Source organism: Scyliorhinus torazame, chromosome 7 (genome assembly GCF_047496885.1).
Source record: "Scyliorhinus torazame isolate Kashiwa2021f chromosome 7, sScyTor2.1, whole genome shotgun sequence".
Lineage (NCBI taxonomy): Eukaryota > Metazoa > Chordata > Chondrichthyes > Carcharhiniformes > Scyliorhinidae > Scyliorhinus > Scyliorhinus torazame.
In genome coordinates this window covers 252042491-252064547 of record NC_092713.1, presented here as the reverse complement: position 1 = coordinate 252064547, position 22057 = coordinate 252042491, and the positions used below count along the sequence as shown (strand labels likewise).

The window sequence follows — 22057 nt, the reverse complement described above, 5'->3', positions numbered from 1 at the left end:
GGACCCAGCCGCCCACCAGGCTAGGGAGTGACCAGAGGGGAAGTCCCGCCACGGCCCAGAGTGTATAGGTGCCACTGGTCATTCAAACAAATGACGGACAGTATGTGCTGCAGGAGGATCCACCTCAACAAGGAGACGGTGCAACAGCTGTGCCATGTCCTCGTGAACCTGGCACCACAAGGAGGAGGAGGACACCCACTCCCAGTGGCCATCAAGGTCACTGCAGCCCTGAACTTCTCCACCTTAAATCATTCCAGGCCCATTGGGGACCTGTATGGTATCTCATAGGCCTCAGCCCACAGGTGCATCCGGCAGGTCACGAATGCCCTGTAGGCCCGGGTGGAAAACTACATCGTCTTTGACATGGACCAGGCTCAGCAGGATTCTCCACCATCGCCAGGATGCCCCAGGTCCAGGGGGTAATTGAGGGAACGCATGTTGCCCTGCACTCAGCGGGCCATCTGCGGTGCCCTATGTTAACAAAGGGGTTCCACTCCCTCATCATACAGCTCGTGCGCGAACACCAGATGAAGATATTGCACACATGTGTGCACACTTCCCGGGCAGTGTGCATGACAGCTACATCGTGGGGCAGTCACTCATCCGTGCTCTCTTCGAGGAGTACCCCAGAGTGGGTGGCTGGCTCTCGGGGGATAAGGGATATCCGCTGAGGACCGGCTAATGCCGCCAGTACGGAGACTGAAGTGGAGATCCGGTACAGCGAGGCCCATGCAGCCACTGATGTCATTGAGCGGTGCATCAGACTCCTCAAGATGCGGTTCCGATGCCTTGACCGCTCCGATCGTGCACTCCAGTACACCGCCCAGAGGGTCGCCCGCTTTGTTGTGGTCTGCTGCGCCCTCCACAACCTGGCACAGCAGTGGGGTGACGAGCTGGAGGTTGGTGATGAGGAACATGTGGCCACCTCTGAAGAGGAGGGGGATGAGGATGAGGATGATGAGGAGCCGCCGGACCAGCAGGGGCTGGAGGGCGAGGCCGGGTAGGAGGCTGCAGGATAGGTGGCAGCAGTAAGAGTCCGGCAAGCCCGGAGAGTCAGGGAGGCCCTCATACTTACCCGATTCACTTAGGACGTGGCCTGGTCCATCATCGCAAACTTACCCACCCACCACCTCCATTTTCCACCCTCCCAGGGTATGTGTCACATCATTTCAGGCTGCTGGGACTGTGTTGGCACTGTCAGCGGGTCACTGTCAATAGCAGAAGGGTGATGATAACCCGCAGAGAGCTGAGCGCTGGTGCTCCTCAATCTTGCCATAGTCTGACCCCTGCCTGTTTGCAAAGTGCTCGCTTACACCCATCACCTGCACGCGGAATTGCATTGCAGAAGAAAGTGACAGAGGCATCCTACTAATGTATATTATTAAATTCAGGTCCCCACTCTCCTGATGGTGCTGCCCCCCAACCCTCCACCCTCCACACCCTCCCTCACCCTCTACCTACCGCATCCCAGTGCCCTCAGTGATCCTCAATGTGCTTTGCCTTCCTAGCTCTACCACTATGTCTAGGTGTCTCCCCAAGATGCGCATCTAAGGTGAAGGCAGCCAGCTGCTTACCACATCCCGTGGTCTTTGATGACTCTGGTGGGCGTCCTCTGGGGGCTCTGGGACTGGAAGGCCCCGGCTCACTTGTCTATGCATATGCATAGCCATGCCGCCATGTCCCTGCGAGATGCAGCCTCATCAGAGGGGTGGAACGTAGGGTAGATGGTAGTCACTGTTGCCGCCCCATGTGAATGGTCTGGGTAGGCACCGAGCACCCTCTCCCTGGGGTCCACCTTGGGACAGAGGTGCAGCTGGTTTGAGCCCCGGCTGGCCCTCCATCATTTGGCTCTGTCAGCCCTGACGGCTCCCTGATGTCTGCACCGTGGTGTTGACGCCCTTGGCAATGCTCCACAGTGACTGGGACAAGCCCCGCAAAGCCTCGGCAATGCCCATCTGAGAACGCGACGTGTCCCGCAGAACTTCATCAAGGTCAACCAGGTACTGGGTGACATCCCCCAGCGAGTCAGACATTCTGCCGAGGCCCTCAGCCATGACTGTCACAGACTGCGCAACGCCTTGGACACCATCACTCATGGTGCCAATGTCGTGCACCAGGCTCTTCACTGCGGTCGCCACCCTTGCGGTGTTGGCCTTGGTGCCACTCATTACTGGCACCATTTCCTGCGCCCATTGACTCTGGGACTCCTCCAATCATCTATGGGTCTGCTGGAGTGACGCTGACATCTCCCTCTGAATGTTCCAGCCGCTCCTTATCGTCTCCACCAGCTCTGGGTAATCCTGTCGACAGGCTCCGCATCAAGCTAAGACCCAGCTGGGTCCTGGGATCCAGCAGCCCTCCAACTGCTGTCTCTCCTGGGGGTCCCTGCCTCCACCTAATGTGCATCATCAGCAGTGTGGTGCTCACTAGATTGTGCCCCAGAAGCCTGTCTACTAACATTTCCCACCGAGTTGTGTGTATCTGCGCTGGTGGAGGGTGGGGATGACAGCTGTTACACGACTATGATGATTGCGTCCTCAGAACTCTCCTCTGAGGTGTTCTTCTCGGAGTCAGGTGAGGAGCCCGTGATGGGCCGGCGCCGTCAGCTGGAGGACCTGCAGGAGAATGGACATGTGGTCAGTGGGAGGGATGGATCAGTCAGTCAGTAAGGCAATGAGTACTCCTGTCTGACAGGGCATCGGGGTGGAGCCCGGTAGTTCTTCACTTCTGCAGAGTCCACTAGCCTCCGCATGGGTGACCGCCCTGTCCTCGGCCATCTCAATCACCTCCAGGGCACACTCCTAGAAGGAGATGAGGAGTCTCAAGTCCGGCACCCCACTGCCAGTCTGGGCCCTCGCCCGCTGATTATGGGAGATTGTTTCCTGAGGGACACAGAGAGGGCATCGTTAGCTACATGTGTGGTTCACAATTGTGGGGGTGGTGGTGTGAAGTGCGGGCTGGGTTGGGGTTGTTGAAGGGGTGGGTGGAGGGAGGGTTGAAGGGAAGGGGTGGAGGGAGGGTTGGGGGGGTGGATGCTCCCTTGGCAGGGGTGGAGCGTTGGTGTCTATTCACTCGTGCCGCCTGGTGTAGGTCATTGATCTTCTTCCGACACTCGAGGCCAGTCTTCCTGGTCACCCTCCCCGAGCTGACTGCTGCCGCCACCTCGTCCCAGGCAGCACTGGCTGCATGGTGGCTTACCCTCCGGGACCCCGGGGGAACAGGACATTCCTCCTGGCCTCCACCACATCCAGGAGCCTCCCCAAGTCAGCATGCCCGAATCTTGTGGGCGGTTCCTTGGCGCCATTGTTGCGAGCTGGATGGGGTTGGCTCAGCAAGTGCAGCTTAAGTGCTGCTCAACCTTGTTAACGGGGGCTGGCGAGCGCGGTCCCAGCGAATCAGCTGACAAGCCATCATTTGCGGCGGGAAGTCCGTGAGGCCTGGTTTAGTGAACCAACTAACAGTAAATTGCGTTGCCGGCCTCGCTGTGCTGAGCACCAGAAAGCTCACGGCAATTCCCACTCGCTCCCACGCTTAGAAATCTTTTCGGAGAATTGCGCCTTGAGTTACAAATCTCACTTAAAATTTAAACTAATGATGTTTCGAAGCCAAAGACAAATGATCTTACCTGAACACTGCTGAGAGCAGATACACCCATATACAGAAAGATTCCAAATAGGACTGGCATAGGGATGTACTAAGGAGCAATACAAATTAATTTATTAATCATTTTTAAAACATTAACCATCACTAAAATTCACAATTGACATGATTTATATATTTAAATATGACAGCTGTGGAATTATCATCACCTTAAGAATTGGAGCCAGACACAGTGATAAACCAATGAGGATAAAAACAAGCAGCCCTGTCACTCGCTGTTCCCTGCAAACATACAAAGTAACAAGGAATAAAAGAATAGATCAAACTTTGTCAATTAAAGCACATCTTTTTATTACTCCTGGAATTAGTGTAGATTTATATAGATGAAAAATTATATTGTTCCTTATAAAAAAGTGTAAATGTTGCTATTTAAAATAAATTGGGCCATAAGTTTGATTGCGCAGTATCAGTTCTTCAGTAAAAAATGGGCACCAAAGGATTCCATTTGGTGTGCAGGATATGTGCGCCCGTCCACACTGGATATGCACTGCAAGTAATATTGGTGAGGGCGCCCTATACCTGTCCAGGGCAGCTGCTGGAAACTGCCATTAGGCCCACTGTCTATGCAAATCAAGGGCATCATGCCTATTTCAGACACCTTTCCCTGAAGGTTTCCAACTGAGCACGGCATGCGCTATGTATACTATAGTCAGTGTTTTCAGATGAAAAGCAGCCAATCCAATGGTCTTTAAAAGGGATCAATGGAGCTTCCAGCCACAAGGCAAAGAAAGCAAAAAAATGTTATTTGAATGAGAAGTCAGAAGTAGCAGAAGTGCTCCTTTTGTCTTCTCGTTAAAATTATGGGCTGTTGCTGCTGCATGGGTTTGTCCCCCTCCCAATTAGCTCCTCTCCACCCAGAGCCAACTTGGGCCTAACAGCCACCATTCTCACAAACCTTGGCCTCCCTTTGCTGTATAGCTGCCCCTAGGGCCAGGACAGGCACTCACAGCTCGCTGACCAACCTCGAGGCCAATATTATATCTTAGTCGATAATTCTCTTTACACATTATAACGGAACTTGTTTGTGAGTACATTCTTGGAAACTACACAAAATGGAATATGTGCATTCTTTATTAATCATACAATCATGGAATCCCTACAGTGCAGAAGGAGGCCATTCGGCCCATTGAGTTTGCACTGACCCTCTGAAAGAGCACTCCAATCAAGCTCAGTCCCCTACCCTATCCCAATAACTCCGTAACCTAACCTACACATCATTTTGGACACTACGGGACAATTTATCATGGCCGATCCATCTAGCCTGCACATCCTTGAACTTTGGAGGAAACCGGAGCACCCGGACGAAACTCATGCAGACCCGGGGAGAAAGTGACCCAAGGCCGGAATTGAACCCGGGTCCCTGACGCTGAGGCTGCAGTGCTAACCACTGTGCCACCGTGCCGCATCTAATAAAGCCATGATGTACAAAATGTGAACAGTCAAATTCATGGTATGTCAGAACCTTCAATTTTCATCCAGCATTCATTGCATTTACAGTTTCTTTTCCTCAATTGTCTTGAAGGTGGGAAATTAATTATGCTAGGTGTAATTATGTCAGCAAAGTCAATGACCTTGAATCTTACTGTGGTAACTTGACCACAAAAAGGTAGTTGGAAACGCATGTTGTTTTATTCAAGTTTGTTTTATTGTGGGCAATTTAGCTTGGCCAATCCCCCTACCCTGCACATCTTTTGGGTTGTGGGTGTGAGACCCACAAAGGCACGGTGAGAATGTACAAACTCCACACGGACAGTGACCCCGGGCCAGGATCGAACTCGGATCCTCAGGATCATGAGGCAGCAGTGCTAACCACTGCACCACCTTGCTGCCCTAAAAGTTTATAAAGATAATTAATAAAGTTTTTCTTCTTTACTATATAAAAATAACTAAGTTTAGAATACAGTGTGGACTCAAAAATTGGAGCAGCTAGCTTAATTTTGAATTAAAAATAACAGAATACAATTAGGACTAATGGCATTTAAATATGAATATACATAGTTAACAACCACAACTAATGACATCACAGCACTTACTGCTGACATCAGCAATGGATTTAAATAAGAAGATGCATAATAATAACACATCATAACACTCACTTAACTGAATGTTCTTTTCAACAGGTTACTTAATCCTGGTTCTGGGGTGCTGCAGCCAAATGTAAACCCTACTGCTACATTGGCTGAAATAGGTACTTGGGAACAAGTGTAGGCCATCAGCCTGCCTTCCCATTCAATTAGATCATGGCTGATCTGAACCTCAACTCCAATTGCTACAGTCACCTAACAAAAATATATCCATTACTGAAAACGCCAATGGTCCCAGCATCCGTAGCCTTTTGGGGCAAGGGTTCTAAATATCTACTATCCCATGTGTGTGGGCAGGAGGATCACCTCTTCTATACCTCAGGGGTGTATTTTTTTTAAAAACTTACCTTGTTTCTGATTTTACTCCTGAATGGCCTTGTTCTAATTTCAGGTTTCTCCCGCTGAAGGAAACAGTTTCTTTCAATTTACCGTATCAAAATCTTTCAACATTACACTTTGATCTTCCAAAATCAAGGGAATATAACCTATCCTTTCCTGAGGTGTGGTGCCCAAAACTAAATGCAGTGCTCCAGATGATGCCTGGCGAAGGGTCTGTACAACTGAAGTATAACCCTTGTATGCCAGCCCCCCTTCAAATAAATTCCAAGATTCCATTCTGTTATTGCTTTTTGTGCCTGTGTAGTGACTTTTAATTATTTTTCTATTTGAACATTCAAAATTTTGGCTCTTCCATCATCTCTAGATTCTCACCATATGAAATTTAACCTGATTTATTTCTTGTTGTCAAAGTGGATGATATCACACACACCCATGTTGAAATCCATTTGCCACAGCTTTGCATACTTGTTTAATCCACACATGTTCCTTTGCAACTTCCCACCTTCACTACTTACTGTCACTCTTAACTTAGCGTCACCTGCAAACACAACTTTCTATCCTTCACCCACATTACAAATAAATATAATGAAAAATTGAAGCCCCAGAACAGATCTCTGAGGAACATCACTTTCCAGATTCCTTCAGAGTACCTACTCTTCTCCGCACTTACTTTCTCCTGCCTCCCAATTAATTTCCAGCTCAAGTCAATAAGGTACTGCCAATTTCATATGCATTCATTTTTGTTAATAATTTTGTGGGTGCATGTTACCGAGTGCTTTATGGGAGTCCGTACAAATAATATTCATTGACACTTGTTCATCTGCTCATGGAAACTACTGTCCAGCCATGAAACAAGCATATTCTGAAGAAAATTGAATCAACAGTTCTTCCTAGGCTGAGAATTCCAGGTGTAACTGTTACAGTTCATGGAGCAGAGGCCAGGCTAAATTAAATAAAGGTTTATTCTTGAACAGAAATAGAGCCACAGCCATGGCATACAAAGCTAGCATCCCAGCCCGGGACCATCGGGTCAGGGTCTGAGACACAGTATTTAAAGTTTCTGCCTGCTCAACACAGGAACATGTACTCCAAGAACCCCATGGGGAGATCAATCAACGATCCCCCATGGTCTTTGTGGGGGTTATAACATCCCCCCCCCCCCCCCCCTTAGCTGTGCTTCATCCCCGTCGCTTCTGGGACAATGAAGCCTCTTCGGCCACCTAGAGCTTGGCCACAGGTCCGTGGCAGGTGGAGCTGGATCGGGGGTGGCGAAGCGGACAGGTGACCTTCGTTTCATCAGAGAGCACCCGAGGGTCACTAATGCAGGTTCATCCTCAGTACTACCCCCCAGTCTCTTCAGTGTCCATATCAGACCCTGAGTCTTCATTGTCAGGAGAGCAAGCTTAGGGTCCCCCGCAGATTGGAGCCTGGTGCCAGAGATGGCCGTGACCGGAGTTGGAGATGTGGTTTCAACTGGAGCACTCTCACTACTCCGAAAGTGGTCAAGGTACTTTTCAAGGACTTTTTCCTAGACCGTAACTTTGTAGGAATCTTCTCCAATATGTCTCCAACTGGTGCTGTCCCCGATGTTTCGTATGTATGTGGCATCCCCTGCTTTATACACCTTCTCGGGCCTCCTGGCATCGTACCTTCTCTTTTGACTCTCCTGTTTGCACTCCATCTTCCCTGCCAAATTGGGAAATTGCACGCTCAGCCTGGTGCAAAGTCGCTGTCCCATCAGTAATTCCACCATGGCGACTCCTGTCTAGGTGTGTGGTGTGGTTCAGTAATTGAACAGGAATCAAACCAACCTAGTCTCCATGGATCCAGTCAACTGTTTCTTCATCCCATTTTTGAAAGTCTGTACCGCTTGAGCTACCAGACCATTGGACGATGGCTGGTACAGTGCCGTCCAAATGTGCTTGATGCCGTTTGACTTCAAGAGAGCTTGGAATTCCCCACTGGTAAAGGCTGAACCATTGTCAGAGACTAGGATGTCTGGTATGCTGGGAGTACAGTAGCTCTGCTGGAGTTTCTGTATCGAGGCATGAGAATGGGCATCTATCATGATTAGGAACATTGACCCTAAAAGCAAACCAGCAAAGTTTACATGTACCTGTACCCATGGCCTTCCAGGCCATTCCCATGGGTGTCGGGAGGCCGAAGGAGGGAGCCTCTGGTTCTCCTGGCCAAGGGGCATTGCTTCACCAAGTCCCCAATATCTGAGTTGAGCCTGGCCACCAGATGCAGTTCCTCTCGAGCATCACCCATTTTGGAAACCCCAGGGTTACCGTTGTGCAACTCCATCAGGTTTGGAGGGTGGGGAAACGGCTACCCAGAGTCCCCAAAGCATAATACCATCGTTGACACTCAGTTCTTCTCTTTTTGTGACGTAGACACAGACCCGCCCGCGGATCGGTGGGCCCCGATCGCGCGCCAGGCCACCGTGGGGGCACCCCCCGGGGTCAGATCACCCCGCGCCCCCCCAGGACCCCGGAGCCCGCCCACGCCGCCTTGTCCCGCTGGTAAATACCTACTTTAATTTACTCCGGCGGGACAGGCAATTTCTCGGCGGGACTTCGGCCCATCCGGGGCAGAGAATTGAGCGGGGGGGCCCGCCAACCGGCGCGGCCCGATTCCCGCCCCCGCCCAATCTCCGGTACCGGAGACTTCGGCAACCGGCGGGGGCGGGATTCACGGCAGCCAACGGCCATTCTCCGACCCGCTGTGGGGTCGGAGAATGGCGCCCCAGGTGTCGGAGTGTGGTGACTAGGGGATTTTCACAGTAACTTCACTGCAGTATTAATGTAAGCCTACTTGTGACATTAATAAAGAGTGACACTAATAAAGATTATTATTATTTGCACCCAGGGCAGTGCTCACAGGAGTATTCGTAGGCCACCAGTAGCAAGGCACATCGTTGAATCAGGGCAGAAGTGACAGGGGTAAATTTGCTTTGTCCTCTTTAAAAAAGCCCAGCAAAGGCTTGTGGTCTGCTATGATGACGAAGTGCCGGCTATAAACATACTGGTGGATTTTCTTTACACCAAAAATAACAGCCAAACCCTCCTTCTCGATTCGCGAGTAACTCTGCTCTTCATGCACAAGGGTCCTAGATGCATAGACAATGGGTCTTTCCATGCCATCTTCCCAACGATACAAGAGAACTGCTCCATAAGGAGATGCATTGCATGTCAATATTAGCTCCTTCTTGGAATTGTAGTGGCCCAATATATTCAACGACAGCAGTTGCCATTTTACTTTCACAAAGAATTCATCTTGCAGAGCCTGCCATAAGCACCTTTGGTGTTTCTTTAGTCACAGATGTAATGTCAGCAATGTGGCCAGATTTGGGATGAATTTCCCATAGTAGTTTATCAATCAGGAAAGATTTCAGCTGTCGTGTTTTGCAGAGTAGGTTCCACCTTAATGGCCTTGGCCTTATCCTGCATGGAGTATAGGACTTTTTTCTCCACCCAGTACCCTAGGTACTTTACCTCATCTGCCTAGAATACACATTGCTCCCTCTTGAGATGTACACCTCTCCTGTGGCAGATTGTGGCTTTGACTTCTTTCCTGGGCGGAATGCATTTTCCGATTCCCACAGACTTTCCTAGGTTGTGTCCATGTGCAGGACTTCGAACAGTCCAGTAGCTGACACTTGTATTCTTTCGGAGGGGGGTTCCAGATACACCTGGGGTTATCCTGCTGTTTCTTAGACCGGCAGGGTATCCCTACGGAATGTTGGGTCAATAATGGATGATGTATGTGGGTGCCTTCACCAGAAACACAGGCTTCTTTATGCGAAGACCCTCCCCCCAACCTAAGAACGCTACTGTCCAGTGTCCCTTGAAGTCCCTGAGCCCCTTTTTCAGCATTTTCCAGGGACAAGGCTAACTCAATGGCCTTTTTCAGGTCTAAATTGGCTCCGTCAACAATTATTTTTGGACTGTGCCGTTGTTAATCCCACACATCAGTCTATCGCGTAGCATCTCGGTCAGGGATGGGCTAAATTCGTAGTACTTTGCCAACCTCTGCAATCTACACAAGGTCTATAAGCTCAACGAAAGTTTTAGAGACTGCTTGGAATCCCTTACTTGATCCTCATCGCCAGTGTAATAATTCCAGCAGAGGCCAGACTAAATTAAATAAAGATTTATTCTTGAACATAAACAAAGCCGCAGCTACGACACACAAAGCTAGCTTCCCAGCCCAGGATCATCGCTAATGCCGTCCAGATCTGGTCGACAGTGTTTAAAGTCCCGGTAGTGATTCCCTGGGCAAGCCTCCGCCTGCTCAATACAGAAACTCGTATTCCACAAAGCCCACGGAGAGATCAATCTCATCCCCCATGGTCTTTGTGGGTGTTATAAGAGATATGCTGGGTATGGATGTGAATTGGTTGATTACACTAAGGACACAATTGTGTTCAAACAAAGCATATGCGCCCATTTTAAGACAACTCTAATTATATACGCATGGCTTCCATCATCATCAGCAATCTATACAAAGTCCTCAGAATATTGTTGAACATACCTCACTCCCATAAATGTGGGCTCTACACCTGGGGCAGATTTTGCAGTCTCCATTTTCAAGCTGTCTATGTGTGCAAGGGATATTACAGTCGCGGACACGTACCAGGGCAGACCCATGAATGAAGTAAGGATCATAAGGATAGCTATCCAGAACAGGTCTAGGTGAAAGCCAGCACCTTTCTGTGGGGTAATTGTCACAGTTTGAATTGGGAAAAGAAAAGACATGCTAAATAGAAATTACATCTGTCCAAAATATTTTACCAGAGTGCTCATTGCCATTTCTCTAAAAACTTCAGCAAAGGTCTTCTGTTACAGCAGGGCGATAGGATCCCTTTTAGATCTTTTAAAATAACATTGTTTTTCTCACAATAGTCTTCTGAATTTGCAAATGTATTATTTTGAGTGAAGTTCTATTCACAATTTAGCCATTATTCCATGGAAAGCATTCATGTTCCACCTTTTCAAAATATTAATTTAAGTTTATTTAACCTGTCTCATATTTTGTGTGTTGAATATGGGATTGAAGCTATATGATCCTTTTTCAAATAGACCTATTAACTCGCTAAACTAAAGTAATACTGAAGATGAAGTGTAATAAGGAGGTGAAAGGGAAAATTAAAAGAACTAAACAGGATCTGAAAATGTCCAGCAAATAGTTTTAAATGAAGTAGCAAAAGAAGGGAACAGACAGAAATAGGACAGGGCAGCTCCAGGGTGTAGGAAGGAGTCTAATTGTGGAGAATGAAGAGAGCAGAGATATTAAATAAAGGACCTGGAATTTTCTCGGAAGTGCCCAGGCCCCGTCATCCTAACTTCCAGTGAAGTAATGTCAGGAAAGCGGGGGCAGCTCTGAAGAAATTACCTCAATATTTTGCATCTACCTTTACAAAATGAGAACATTTGTGTGTGAACACAGTTTTTGGAACAATCAATAAAAGAATTGAACGACTGATTGTTCAGAAAATGCTAAAAATACTCAGCAGGTCATGCAACATCTGCGGGAGTCATCAACCTGAAACATTGACGTGTTTTTCTCTCCATAGACAATGCCTAATCTGCTGTGTATCTCCAATATTTTCAGCTTGTATTTCTGATTTCCAGAATCTTCAGCTTTTTGCTTTATATGAGTAATAATTCAGGATGAATAAATTAGAAGACCTTCATGGCGTGAAATCAAGCAAAGGAAATAAATTAAAGAGGGGATGACTGAGGATCAGGCCACAATCTGTGACTCCTGATTAAATATAGAAGTTGCGCAGTGGGACTAGAGAGTAGGAGGTATAATATCATTGTTCAAGGAAGGGCAAAAGGATAAGTCGCTTAACTGTAGATCTGTTCATCTAACAGCAGTTGTGGCTAAACCCTTAGTTAAGTTAAGTTAATCAAAGAAAAGCACCACAGATCTTCTAAGGCAACTTGTGTTTGACAAATATTATAATTCTTTTGACGAAGTGACGAACAAGATAAAGGGAATACATTTTATGTGCTTTAGGTGGATTGTCAGAAGATGCTCAAAAAGTATCACACAAGAAATTAATTAGAAATTTCATTTGCGGTGTATAAGGAAATGTAATAATATAGATAGAAAGTTGGTTATTGGACAGAACATAAAGAGTGGGCTAAGAAGTACCCACTCTTGTACATACAGCTGTTTTGGGTCAATGTTGGTAATGAAGAAAATAGAAGGAGCAGTATGAAGACACCGAGAAAATAAAGACCGTTTGGTGGAATAATGGCACACGCAATTTAATATAAGTAGGTAGGTAATATGCTTTTGGGAAAAACACGGGAAAAACACAAGAAATTGGAGTATTCATTTATAGAAAGGCACTGAAGAGACACTTAGGGAAGCCAAATGTAATTTGCTGAAAAAGTTCAGGTAGATAAAGTCCTAAAAAGGTCAACATAATTTTGGGTTTAAATTTTGGGTTTTACGAGTAGATGTGCGGATGAGAGGAGTGAAGAAATAATGATGAATTTATACAAAACATTGACTTAGCTATAGTTACTGCACTATGCAATGTTATGCATCTCATTACAGAAAGGGCATTAAAGCCATAGGCAGTATTCAGTGTAGGCTCACCAGGATGATGGCAGGAATTGGACGCTGTGGTTGTGAGACGAGAAATGAGATACTGTGACCCTTTCCATTAAAGCAGAAAAGGCTAACAGGAGATTCAATGAAGCTATTTGAAATGATAAGAGAGGTTAATAGGGAAAGGCTATTTGCATGGATTAGAGAAACAATAACAAAGGATCATAAATTTAATATGATTAGGAGAATGAGGAAAAGGATTAAGAGATGTCTCTTTACGCAAAGAGTTGTTGGAACAAGGAATGATTTGTCACTGGGAATGGTTGAAGCAAGGTCCATTGTTTATTTTAAGGAAACATTGGATAAATATTTGAAACAGCAACAGGTACAACATGATGGGAGAGTGTGAGATCAGATTTGGATTACTTTACCAAAGAGCCAGAGGAGTTATGATAAGCTGAATTGCCTCCTCTTTGCTATAAACTTACATGATTGTAATGCAAGCATTACTGTACAGCATAATTGCAGCAAATAATAATGAATTGTTAAAAGTACTTATTTTCTGAAAGGAATTTTGGAAATAAAATTCAAGCTACGTTTGCTAATGTTTGCACCACTTAAAATGAATCATCTTGCGAAGGTTCCAACTGACAAAGTGTCAAAACAAAATATATTTAAAAAGAGGCAGATTAACAACAAACCTTGAGTTTATGTTCCTTGCGGTTCAGGATGAGAGCAGTAATTTGCTGGTCCATAAAGACAAGTATTGTGACCAGCAAAGCTGGCACAGTTGCAATGAAGCACATCCACCATTCATTCCCTCCAAATGGATATACAAACCACTCTCTTTGTGGGTTTGTTGGCTTTAATAAAAATAATTATATTGATTATATTGCATTTCCTCAAGGCATTAAAAAATATTTATGTCCATCTATCCTCTCTTTCCTTCCTCATCGAACTATCCACATAAACCTTTATTCCCTCCACCTTCATATGCTTCTTTAACTTCCTCTTAAAATGTATGTATATTATTCCAAGTTACCAACTCCCTATGGTAGCGAGGTCTCACCATTCCTATGATTAAGAAGTTTCTTGTGAATTCTATATTGAATTTTATAGCACTAATTTAAAAAAAAAAAATATATATATAAAACAAAAAAGAGTGGCTAAAGTAAATATTGGTCCGTTAGAGGGTGAGAAGGGAGATTTAATAATGGGAGATGAGGAAGTGGCTGAGGGACTGAACAGGTTTTTTGGGTCGTTTTTCACAGTGGAAGACACAAATAACATGCCAGTGACTGATGGGAATGAGGCTATGACAGGTGAGGACCTTGAGATGATTGTTGTCACTAATGAGGTAGTGATGGGGAAACTAATGGGGCTAAAGGTAGACAAGTCTCCTGGCCCTGATGGAATGCATCCCAGAGTGCTAAAAGAGATGGCTAGGGAAATTGCAAATGCACTTGTGATAATTTACCAAAATTCACTGGACTCTGGGGTGGTCCCGGTGGATTGGAAATTAGCAAACGTGACACCACTGTTTAAAAAAGGAGGTAGGCAGAAAGCAGGTAGTTATAGGCCAGTTAGCTTAACTTCGGTAGTAGGGAAGATGCTGGAATCTATCATCAAGGAAGAAATAGCGAGGCATCTGGATGGAAATTGTACCATTGGGCAGACGCAGCATGGGTTCATAAAGGGCAGGTCGTGCCTAACTAATTTAGTGGAATTTTTTGAGGACATTATCAGTGCGGTAGATAACGGGGAGCCAATGGATGTGGTATATCTGGATTTCCAGAAAGCTTTTGACAAGGTGCCACACAAAAGGTTGCTGCATAAGATAAAGATGCATGGCATTAAGGGTAAAGTAGTAGCATGGATAGAGGATTGGTTAATTAATAGAAAACAAAGAATGTTGATTAATGGGTGTTTCTCTGGCTTGCAATCAGTAGCTAGTGGTGTCCCTCAGGGATCAGTGTTGGGCCCACAATTGTTCACAATTTACATAGATGATTTGGAGTTGGGGACCAAGTGCAATGTGTCCAAGTTTGCAGACGACACAAAGATGAGTGGCAAAGCAAAAAGTGCAGAGGATACCGGAAGTCTGCAGAGGGATTTGGATAGGTTAAGTGAATGGGCTAGGGTCTGGCAGATGGAATACAATGTTGACAAATGTGAGGTTATCCATTTTGGTAGGAATAACAGCAAAAGGGATTATTATTTAAATGATAAAATATTAAAACATGCTGCTGTGCAGAGAGACCTGGGTGTGCTAGTGCATGAGTCGCAAAAAGTTGGTTTACAGGTGCAACGGGTGATTAAGAAGGCAAATGGAGTTTTGTCCTTCATTGCTAGAGGGATGGAATTTAAGACTAGGGAGGTTATGCTGCAATTGTATAAGGTGTTAGTGAGGCCACACCTGGAGTATTGTGTTCAGTTTTGGTCTCCTTACCTGAGAAATGACGTACTGGCACTGGAGGGTGTGCAGAGGAGATTCACTAGGTTAATCCCAGAGCTGAAGGGGTTGGATTACGAGGAGAGGTTGAGTAGACTGGTACTGTACTCATTGGAATTTAGAAGGATGCGGGGGGATCTTATAGAAACATATAAAATTATGAAGGGGATAGATGGGATAGATGCAGGCAGGTTGTTTCCACTGGCAGGTGAAAGCAGAACTAGGGGGCATAGCCTCAAAATAAGGGGGTAGATTTAGGACTGACCTTAGGAGGAACTTCTTCACCCAAAGGGTTGTGAATCTATGGAATTCCTTGCCCAGTGAAGCAGTTGAGGCTTCTTCATTAAATGTTTTTAAGATAAAGATAGATAGTTTTTTGAAGAATAAAGGGATTAAGGGTTATGGTGTTCAGGCCGGAAAGTGGAGCTGAGTCCACAAAAGATCAGCCATGATCTCATTGAATGGCGGAGCAGGCTCGAGGGGCCAGATGGCCTACTCCTGCTCCTAGTTCTTATGTTCTTTTGTTCTTATATCAAAATATTTACTCTATCACAGAGAAAAATATTTTACTACATTTTCTGTAACTCAGACGCTTCAGAATAGTGAACAAATGTTTATTGTTTAAACATCAAAGATAACTGCATTAAAATGAAGGGTTGGATGATGGCAGAATTTAATGTTGGTGTAGAGTAGATTATAATCAGCAGCTTAAGAAAAATTGGTTATATTAAAGGTTTTAACAAAGAATTATTGCATTTGGGAAACTAACGACCCTGAAGAGCTGTGTAGATTTCAATCTAATAACCTAACTCAAAACCCAACTCAAAACCCATGTGGACATTTAATTCAAAAACATTTGAGTTTTGAGACAAATATAAAAGGATTTAGCCAACCATTTGCCCATGGAAACAGTGTCCTCTTTACATTTATTATTGTTGCTTGCAGTCATAAGCAAGTCAAATTCCACTAAAGCTCTAATTACCTAAGAATATAGTACTTAAACATTATTGTGTATTCTTCCAACAAATAAAATCTTCCAGCTACAACTTTTCTAGCTGTTTATACCATAACGAATTATTAGTTCAGCACTGTGGTGTCAAACCAAGAAAACCCGATCAATGCAATCCTTTAAAACAGACTTTTAAGCATTCGCAAGGGATAGAAATTTGCCAATTTGCCAGAACAGTGACTGCAGCAGCTCCTGGGACAGCCAAGTGCAGTTTGCCTCACAGTGCCAGCTGGAATCGCAGAATCGTTTCAGCACAGAAATGAAATGAAATGAAAATCGCTTATTGTCACAAGTAGGCTTCAAATGAAGTTACTGTGAAAAGCCCCTAGTCGCCACATTCCGGTGCCTGTTCGGGGAGGCTGGTACGGGAATTGGCCCATCGTGCCCATACTGGCTCTCCGAAAGAGCAATTCATTTAGTGCCATTCTCCCATCCTCATATCTGTGGAGTGCTTTTATTTTTCAGCAAGATCTTTTACCAAACAGGTTTGCCCAACTATTATTTAAAATTGGCACTAATCTAAATAATCCCAGAATTCAAAGATGGCAACATAATGCTGCACATTTCTTTAACAGACAGCATCAGAAGAAACCAGAAGAAATGTGCAGCAGCACAGTCAGGGCGGGAGAATCTTCACGAGCAGCAGCAACGTGTACAGCATTGCCAATGCGCAGAAGATTCAGGCCATTGTAACTTTTCATTGGAAGACAACATTTTACAACATTCAACCTGCAAGACAACATTTTACCCCACAGGTTGATGTCTACGAATGCATTTGTTTTTTTCAAAATGTTATTTTTTTAATGGTATGTTGTCTTAGTTTTTTCAGTTGTCTGCATTTATACCCCAGCCATGGCTCAGTCGGTAGTACGCTCACCTCTGAGGCACAAGGTTGCAGGTTCAAGTTCCTCCTCCAGGCCCTGAGCACAGAAATTAAGGCTAACACGCCAGTGGAGTAATGAGGGAGTACTGCACTATCCAAGGTGCTGTCTTTTTTGATGTGACATTGAATCAAGGACTGCTCAGGGGGATGTAAAAGATCCCATGGCATTATTTCAAAGAAGATTTGGGGAGTTATCCCCTGTGTCCTGGCCAATAGTTATCATTCAATCAACATCAAAGAAACAAATCATCATGATAACATGGGAGAAAACTGTATATAGAGGTGGTGACCCAACCCCCGGCTGAAATTTGGAGCCAAGCCCACCACTGCTTCATTGGGACTATTGGGCAGTCTGCAACACGGAAAAGCCATTTGCTGGAGACAGTCCAAGAGTATCACTCGGCATGGGAAAGAAAACCCACAAAGGGGGGTGTACTGTGCAGGGAGGGGGTTCTTCTATTGGGCACAGGGTGCCCGAACTAGTGAGGACACCCCCCACCCCCCAGTCAACATAAAAACCATGTGTCGCCACATGGCATGGACAGCTCCAGCTGAGAAAATACCAGTGGCAAAGGGAGGAGGCCAATGGGGACTCAATTGGCCCAAGGGCAGGCAGCCGGGCCTGATGCCTCCTCCTTGCTGCTTGTAAAACCAACAGTGATGGTAAGCGATGGATGCAGCGCCTCTGCCAAGGCACCCAATTTATGGCTCCCCTCCCCTCAACCCACTCCCAAGGTTGGAGGGGGTTGTACAATTTCACTCCTTAACTTAATTTCCCATCACCCCTAGATGTATGAGAGGGAACAAAATCACTACTCTCACTCGGAGTGCCATCCCGTACCTCATACTGCAAAGCACACATTTGTAAGTACCAAGAGTGTTACAATCAAACTTACTTACAATGTTCTTGAAATTATTCAAGGGGCAATAGAATTATTTTCCAATAAATTATCAATTAAATAATTAGACAATACAAACAATTACTGTTCATGCTCACAAACCTTAAGCTCACTTGGCACAATGAGCTTTGGGGTATCCACACCAACTAGGACATCAACTCCACAGAAGATTAGTATTGACAAGATAATGGAAAAATCACTGATAAGTTTCCTGACCTAAGGAAGAAATTAGTAAATTGTAAAACAATCATGCTACAGAGCCATTTTAAATGGTTCAATTTGGACAAATTGATCCAATGTGAGCAAGCATTGTGATAATAAGCCATTTGTTCGCACATATTCTTTAAGTTAAAAACGCAAATTTAAACAAGTGTAATTAATCTACAATTAAAGCTGCACCGCCTTTATCTAAATGGACAGTTCCATGGCTGATATTGTGAAATTGTAATGATTAATGATAAACAAGAGTACTGAAGGTTATTTATGACAAGCATGCACAGTTTTAAACTGGTAAAAGGCAAATTCAAAAATAACGCCTCGAAGTTCGTCTTGATGTAGACAGTACTTAGCACCTGGAATGGGCTCCAGTCAGGGTATTAGAGGCAAAAACTTTGGATCCAGTTTGATGCCCCGATGGGAAGACAGTAGATTTTTCTGGAAGGATGATCTCATGTAGGGCGAATGCCCATTCCATCCTTTTTTATCCTGTGACCTTTCCAATTTGAGACAAAAGTGACAACTATTTTCAAAGTGGGACTTGAATAGTCAGAGAGTTAATAAATATTTTGTTCCAGGTTTGAGGATAGTTAGCCCCAATTGTTGTGAGACTCAGCGCTACATGATTATTTCAATCTGATTTGCAGTCACTTCATATAATTTTAATAAACTCTCAGGGAAAACAAAAATATAGCCCAGTACCATGACAACATAAATCTCTGCTGTGTATTTGTCATTGCTGAGATACAAAAGGAAGCTTTCACCTCTTTTCACAAAACTGGACCAGTGAACAGTTTGGTTCTTGTTTCAAAATCATCACAATGTCATGTTGCAGCTGACCAGGGAAACGAGCTTCAGGAGAAAGGAGTGTCCCAGCACCAGGAGGCACGTCCAACAGGTAACCAATCCAGAGCAATTCTATCCTGATCTGACATCTACACACACCAGTTTCCAGGAGGACTTGTGGAAAGTGACCAGGAATAGGAAGACTGTGTGATTTCCCCTCTCCTTGGACCCCCTGGGGAAGTTCGGAACCTCTCCTCCAGTGGGCTGGGATGTCAAAATTAGATCACTAAAGTTGTTTCCAAATATATTAGTTTTACAGCCTGCTGCCAACATGAATTCAATTGGGTTCCATAATAGCTCATAGAGTTTATTCAGTAAGTAGTGGAGTCATACACAGACTGTGGTAGTCACCACTAGCAGTATTATATGTATTACGGTAAGACACGTATAATAGAGGCACATGGGTAAATCCCTGCCTGCTGGCTCCGCCCAGTAGGCGCCATATAAATGTGTGTGCTCGCGGGTGCGGCAGCCATTCTGGTTCCAGCTACAGGAGGCACAACATCTTTGCTCAATAAAGCCTTGATTATTCCACTACTCTCGTCTTTGTGGTAATTGATGGTGCATCAATTTATTGAGCAAAGATTTTAAAAACGATGGATCTTCGCATCAAGCCTGGTCGCCTGCAGCTGAACCCCCAAGCAGCCAACGCTAAGGTTTGATCACCTGGACATCAATATGCAAGCTCTGCCCCCATTGCAGGAGATCATGGGGGTGGGGAGGTTAAACAGTTTTTAAAAAAGGGGGAACAACCCCCAACCTGCCAAATGGGCGAGTTGCCACCTTTACAGCAGCAGGTTACGAGATGTGCAAGTGTTCAATCTTAGTGGGGCTGGACACTTCATTGCCATATTTAAATCAATTGCGCTGTGTGAGCCTGAGTTGAAATGAATTACTGCCAACCAGGTTTCCTTGTGCTAGGGAAACCTGGCAGCAAAATAAACAGCTGCTTTTGAGGGCACTCCTTGTGGCTAGGAGGAACAGGAATGCTCCCTCCAAACCCCTATGAAAGCCTTCGGCATTCTGTCAATCATGTCTGTCCAACCACAATCACAGAAATCTCCCCCGACCCTAGATCTGCAACCTGCCATTCAATCTGATTAACGCCCGCACCTCCAACCCCAACCTGTTGTCTGACCCGGAGTCCATTCGGCCCCTCCCCACCTCCAATCGTGATCTAGTGCCTGCCCTGATTGCTGGGACCGGTTTCCAAAGGGGCACGACCAAAACTTCCCGTCCCTAATTTTCCCATCCAACAGGTGGCTAGCTGGTCAATTCTGTCCGGCTGCCCGACAGGAAGTGGAAAAAGAATGGTAAGTGGTGGTACCCTTAAATTCACCAGGACCTCCATGTCCCTGGCCTGGTCAAGACAGGTTTCCTCTGTGCTAGCGAGCTCCCCTGCACCCAACCTCTGAATATCAGTCTATCTCAGCGAGGGGAAAGGAGGTGGTGGCAGTGCTGAAATTACTTTCAAAGGAAAGTAAGCCAGTGTTTCTGCTCCAGGTCACCCTGCAGTGACCCCTGCTGGAAGTGAGCATATGTGGATCTCACATGAGCAGACAGCATATATCTACTGATACTCAACATCAAAGCTCATAGATACAAGATTAAATGCAAGTGATGCGTAACAAGAGGGCAGGAGAAACTATTTCATACAGAGTGTTATGAGGCTGTAGAATTCATTTCTAGAGTCGCTGGTAGAGAGATACAATGGGAGGAAAACAAGGACCTGACAGGAACAGGGCAGGTGTACGGATAAACATACTGTGCAAAGATTTACTGCACAATTCCTTCTTGATTCCAGCCTGCTGTTATTTTAACCAACCCATAATTTTAGGTAGGAGCTTCATTAAAGAAGCAAATCAGAGTTCTTTCATGTCATTAGGAACTCAATGACAATTTAACAATCTGTCTATTGCAGATGCCCTGTTCAGTAAAACCTGGCAGGGAAAACAAGGCCCTTAAGATAAGTCAGAAACTAGAGCAGCACGGTGGTGCAGTGGTTAGCATGCTGCCTCATGGCGCCAAAGTCCCAGGTTCAATCCCTTTCTCTGGGTCACTGCCCATGTGGAGTTTGCAGATTCTCCCCGTATTTGCATGGGTTTCACCCCCACAACCCAAAGATGTGCAGGGTTGGTGGATTGGCCACGCTAAATTGCCCCTTAATTGGAAAAAAATGAATTGGGTAATCTAAATTTTTTTAAAAAGGTAAGTGGGACCAGGAGGAGCAGGAGTGCTGTTCTGGGTTACACCAGCAAAGTCTAGGGGCGCAATTTAACGGAAAAACTGTAATTCCGGGGACAATTGTCCGGGTATTTCCCGACTGCCGCGTCAGCAAGACCGTATTTAATGGCGCGTCATGCCGGAAGTTAGCCCCCACAAGATTCTCACCATTACGAGCTGTCTTGCCGTCTGATTGAGACGGCAGACTGAGGAGAGAGCAGTCACTGACAGCGAGGTTGGCCTGAGCTGCAGAGGTGAGGGTCCACTGCCCCATCACCCAGATGATAGCAGGGTGGCACAGTGGTTAGCACTGCTGCCTCACAGCTCCAGGGTCTATGCTTCAATTCCAGCCTCAGGTGACTGCGTGGAGTTTGCACTTTCTCCCCGTGTCTGCGTGGGTTTCCTCCAGATGTTCCAGTTTCCTCGCACAGTCCAAAGATGCGCAGGTTTGGTGGATTGGCCATGCTAAATTGCCATTTAGTGTCCAAAAGGTTAGGTGGGTTACTGGGTTACAGGGATAGGATGGAGGAGTAGGTTTAAATAAGGTGCTCTTTCCAAGGGCCGTGCTGACTCGATGGGCCGAATGGTCTCCTTCTGCACTGTAGGGATACTATGACCTGTCTCAAATGAGTTTTTCATGTCAGACAAAATGATACTTTCCTTTCACTGACCACATGTCCATTCTCTCGCGGGATCTCCATCTGATGGGGCTGGGCCATCCATAACCATCTCCACCCCTGCAACCCAAGTGAACACCTCAGAGGAGAGCTGTGAGGAGACCACCATCGAGGTGTCACAGTTAACCCCCTTAACCCACAGTTAACCTTTCACAAACGCAGAGACACACACCTCGGTGGGTGACATTACTGGACAGGC

General features: G+C 45.7%; 1 protein-coding gene across 1 annotated transcript in view; it reads right to left on the bottom strand.

Moving 5' to 3' along the window:
* Nucleotides 1-22057, bottom strand: part of LOC140426952 (electrogenic sodium bicarbonate cotransporter 1-like) — a 147976-nt gene that overhangs the window by 37065 nt on the left and 88854 nt on the right. Inside the window, exons 14-18 of the mRNA XM_072512257.1 lie at nt 17999-18112; nt 13355-13516; nt 10620-10798; nt 3810-3882; nt 3626-3694 (exon numbers count right to left, since the gene is read on the bottom strand). Coding sequence (XP_072368358.1) covers nt 3626-3694; nt 3810-3882; nt 10620-10798; nt 13355-13516; nt 17999-18112 — 597 coding nt within the window. The remainder of the gene's footprint in view (nt 1-3625; nt 3695-3809; nt 3883-10619; nt 10799-13354; nt 13517-17998; nt 18113-22057) is intronic.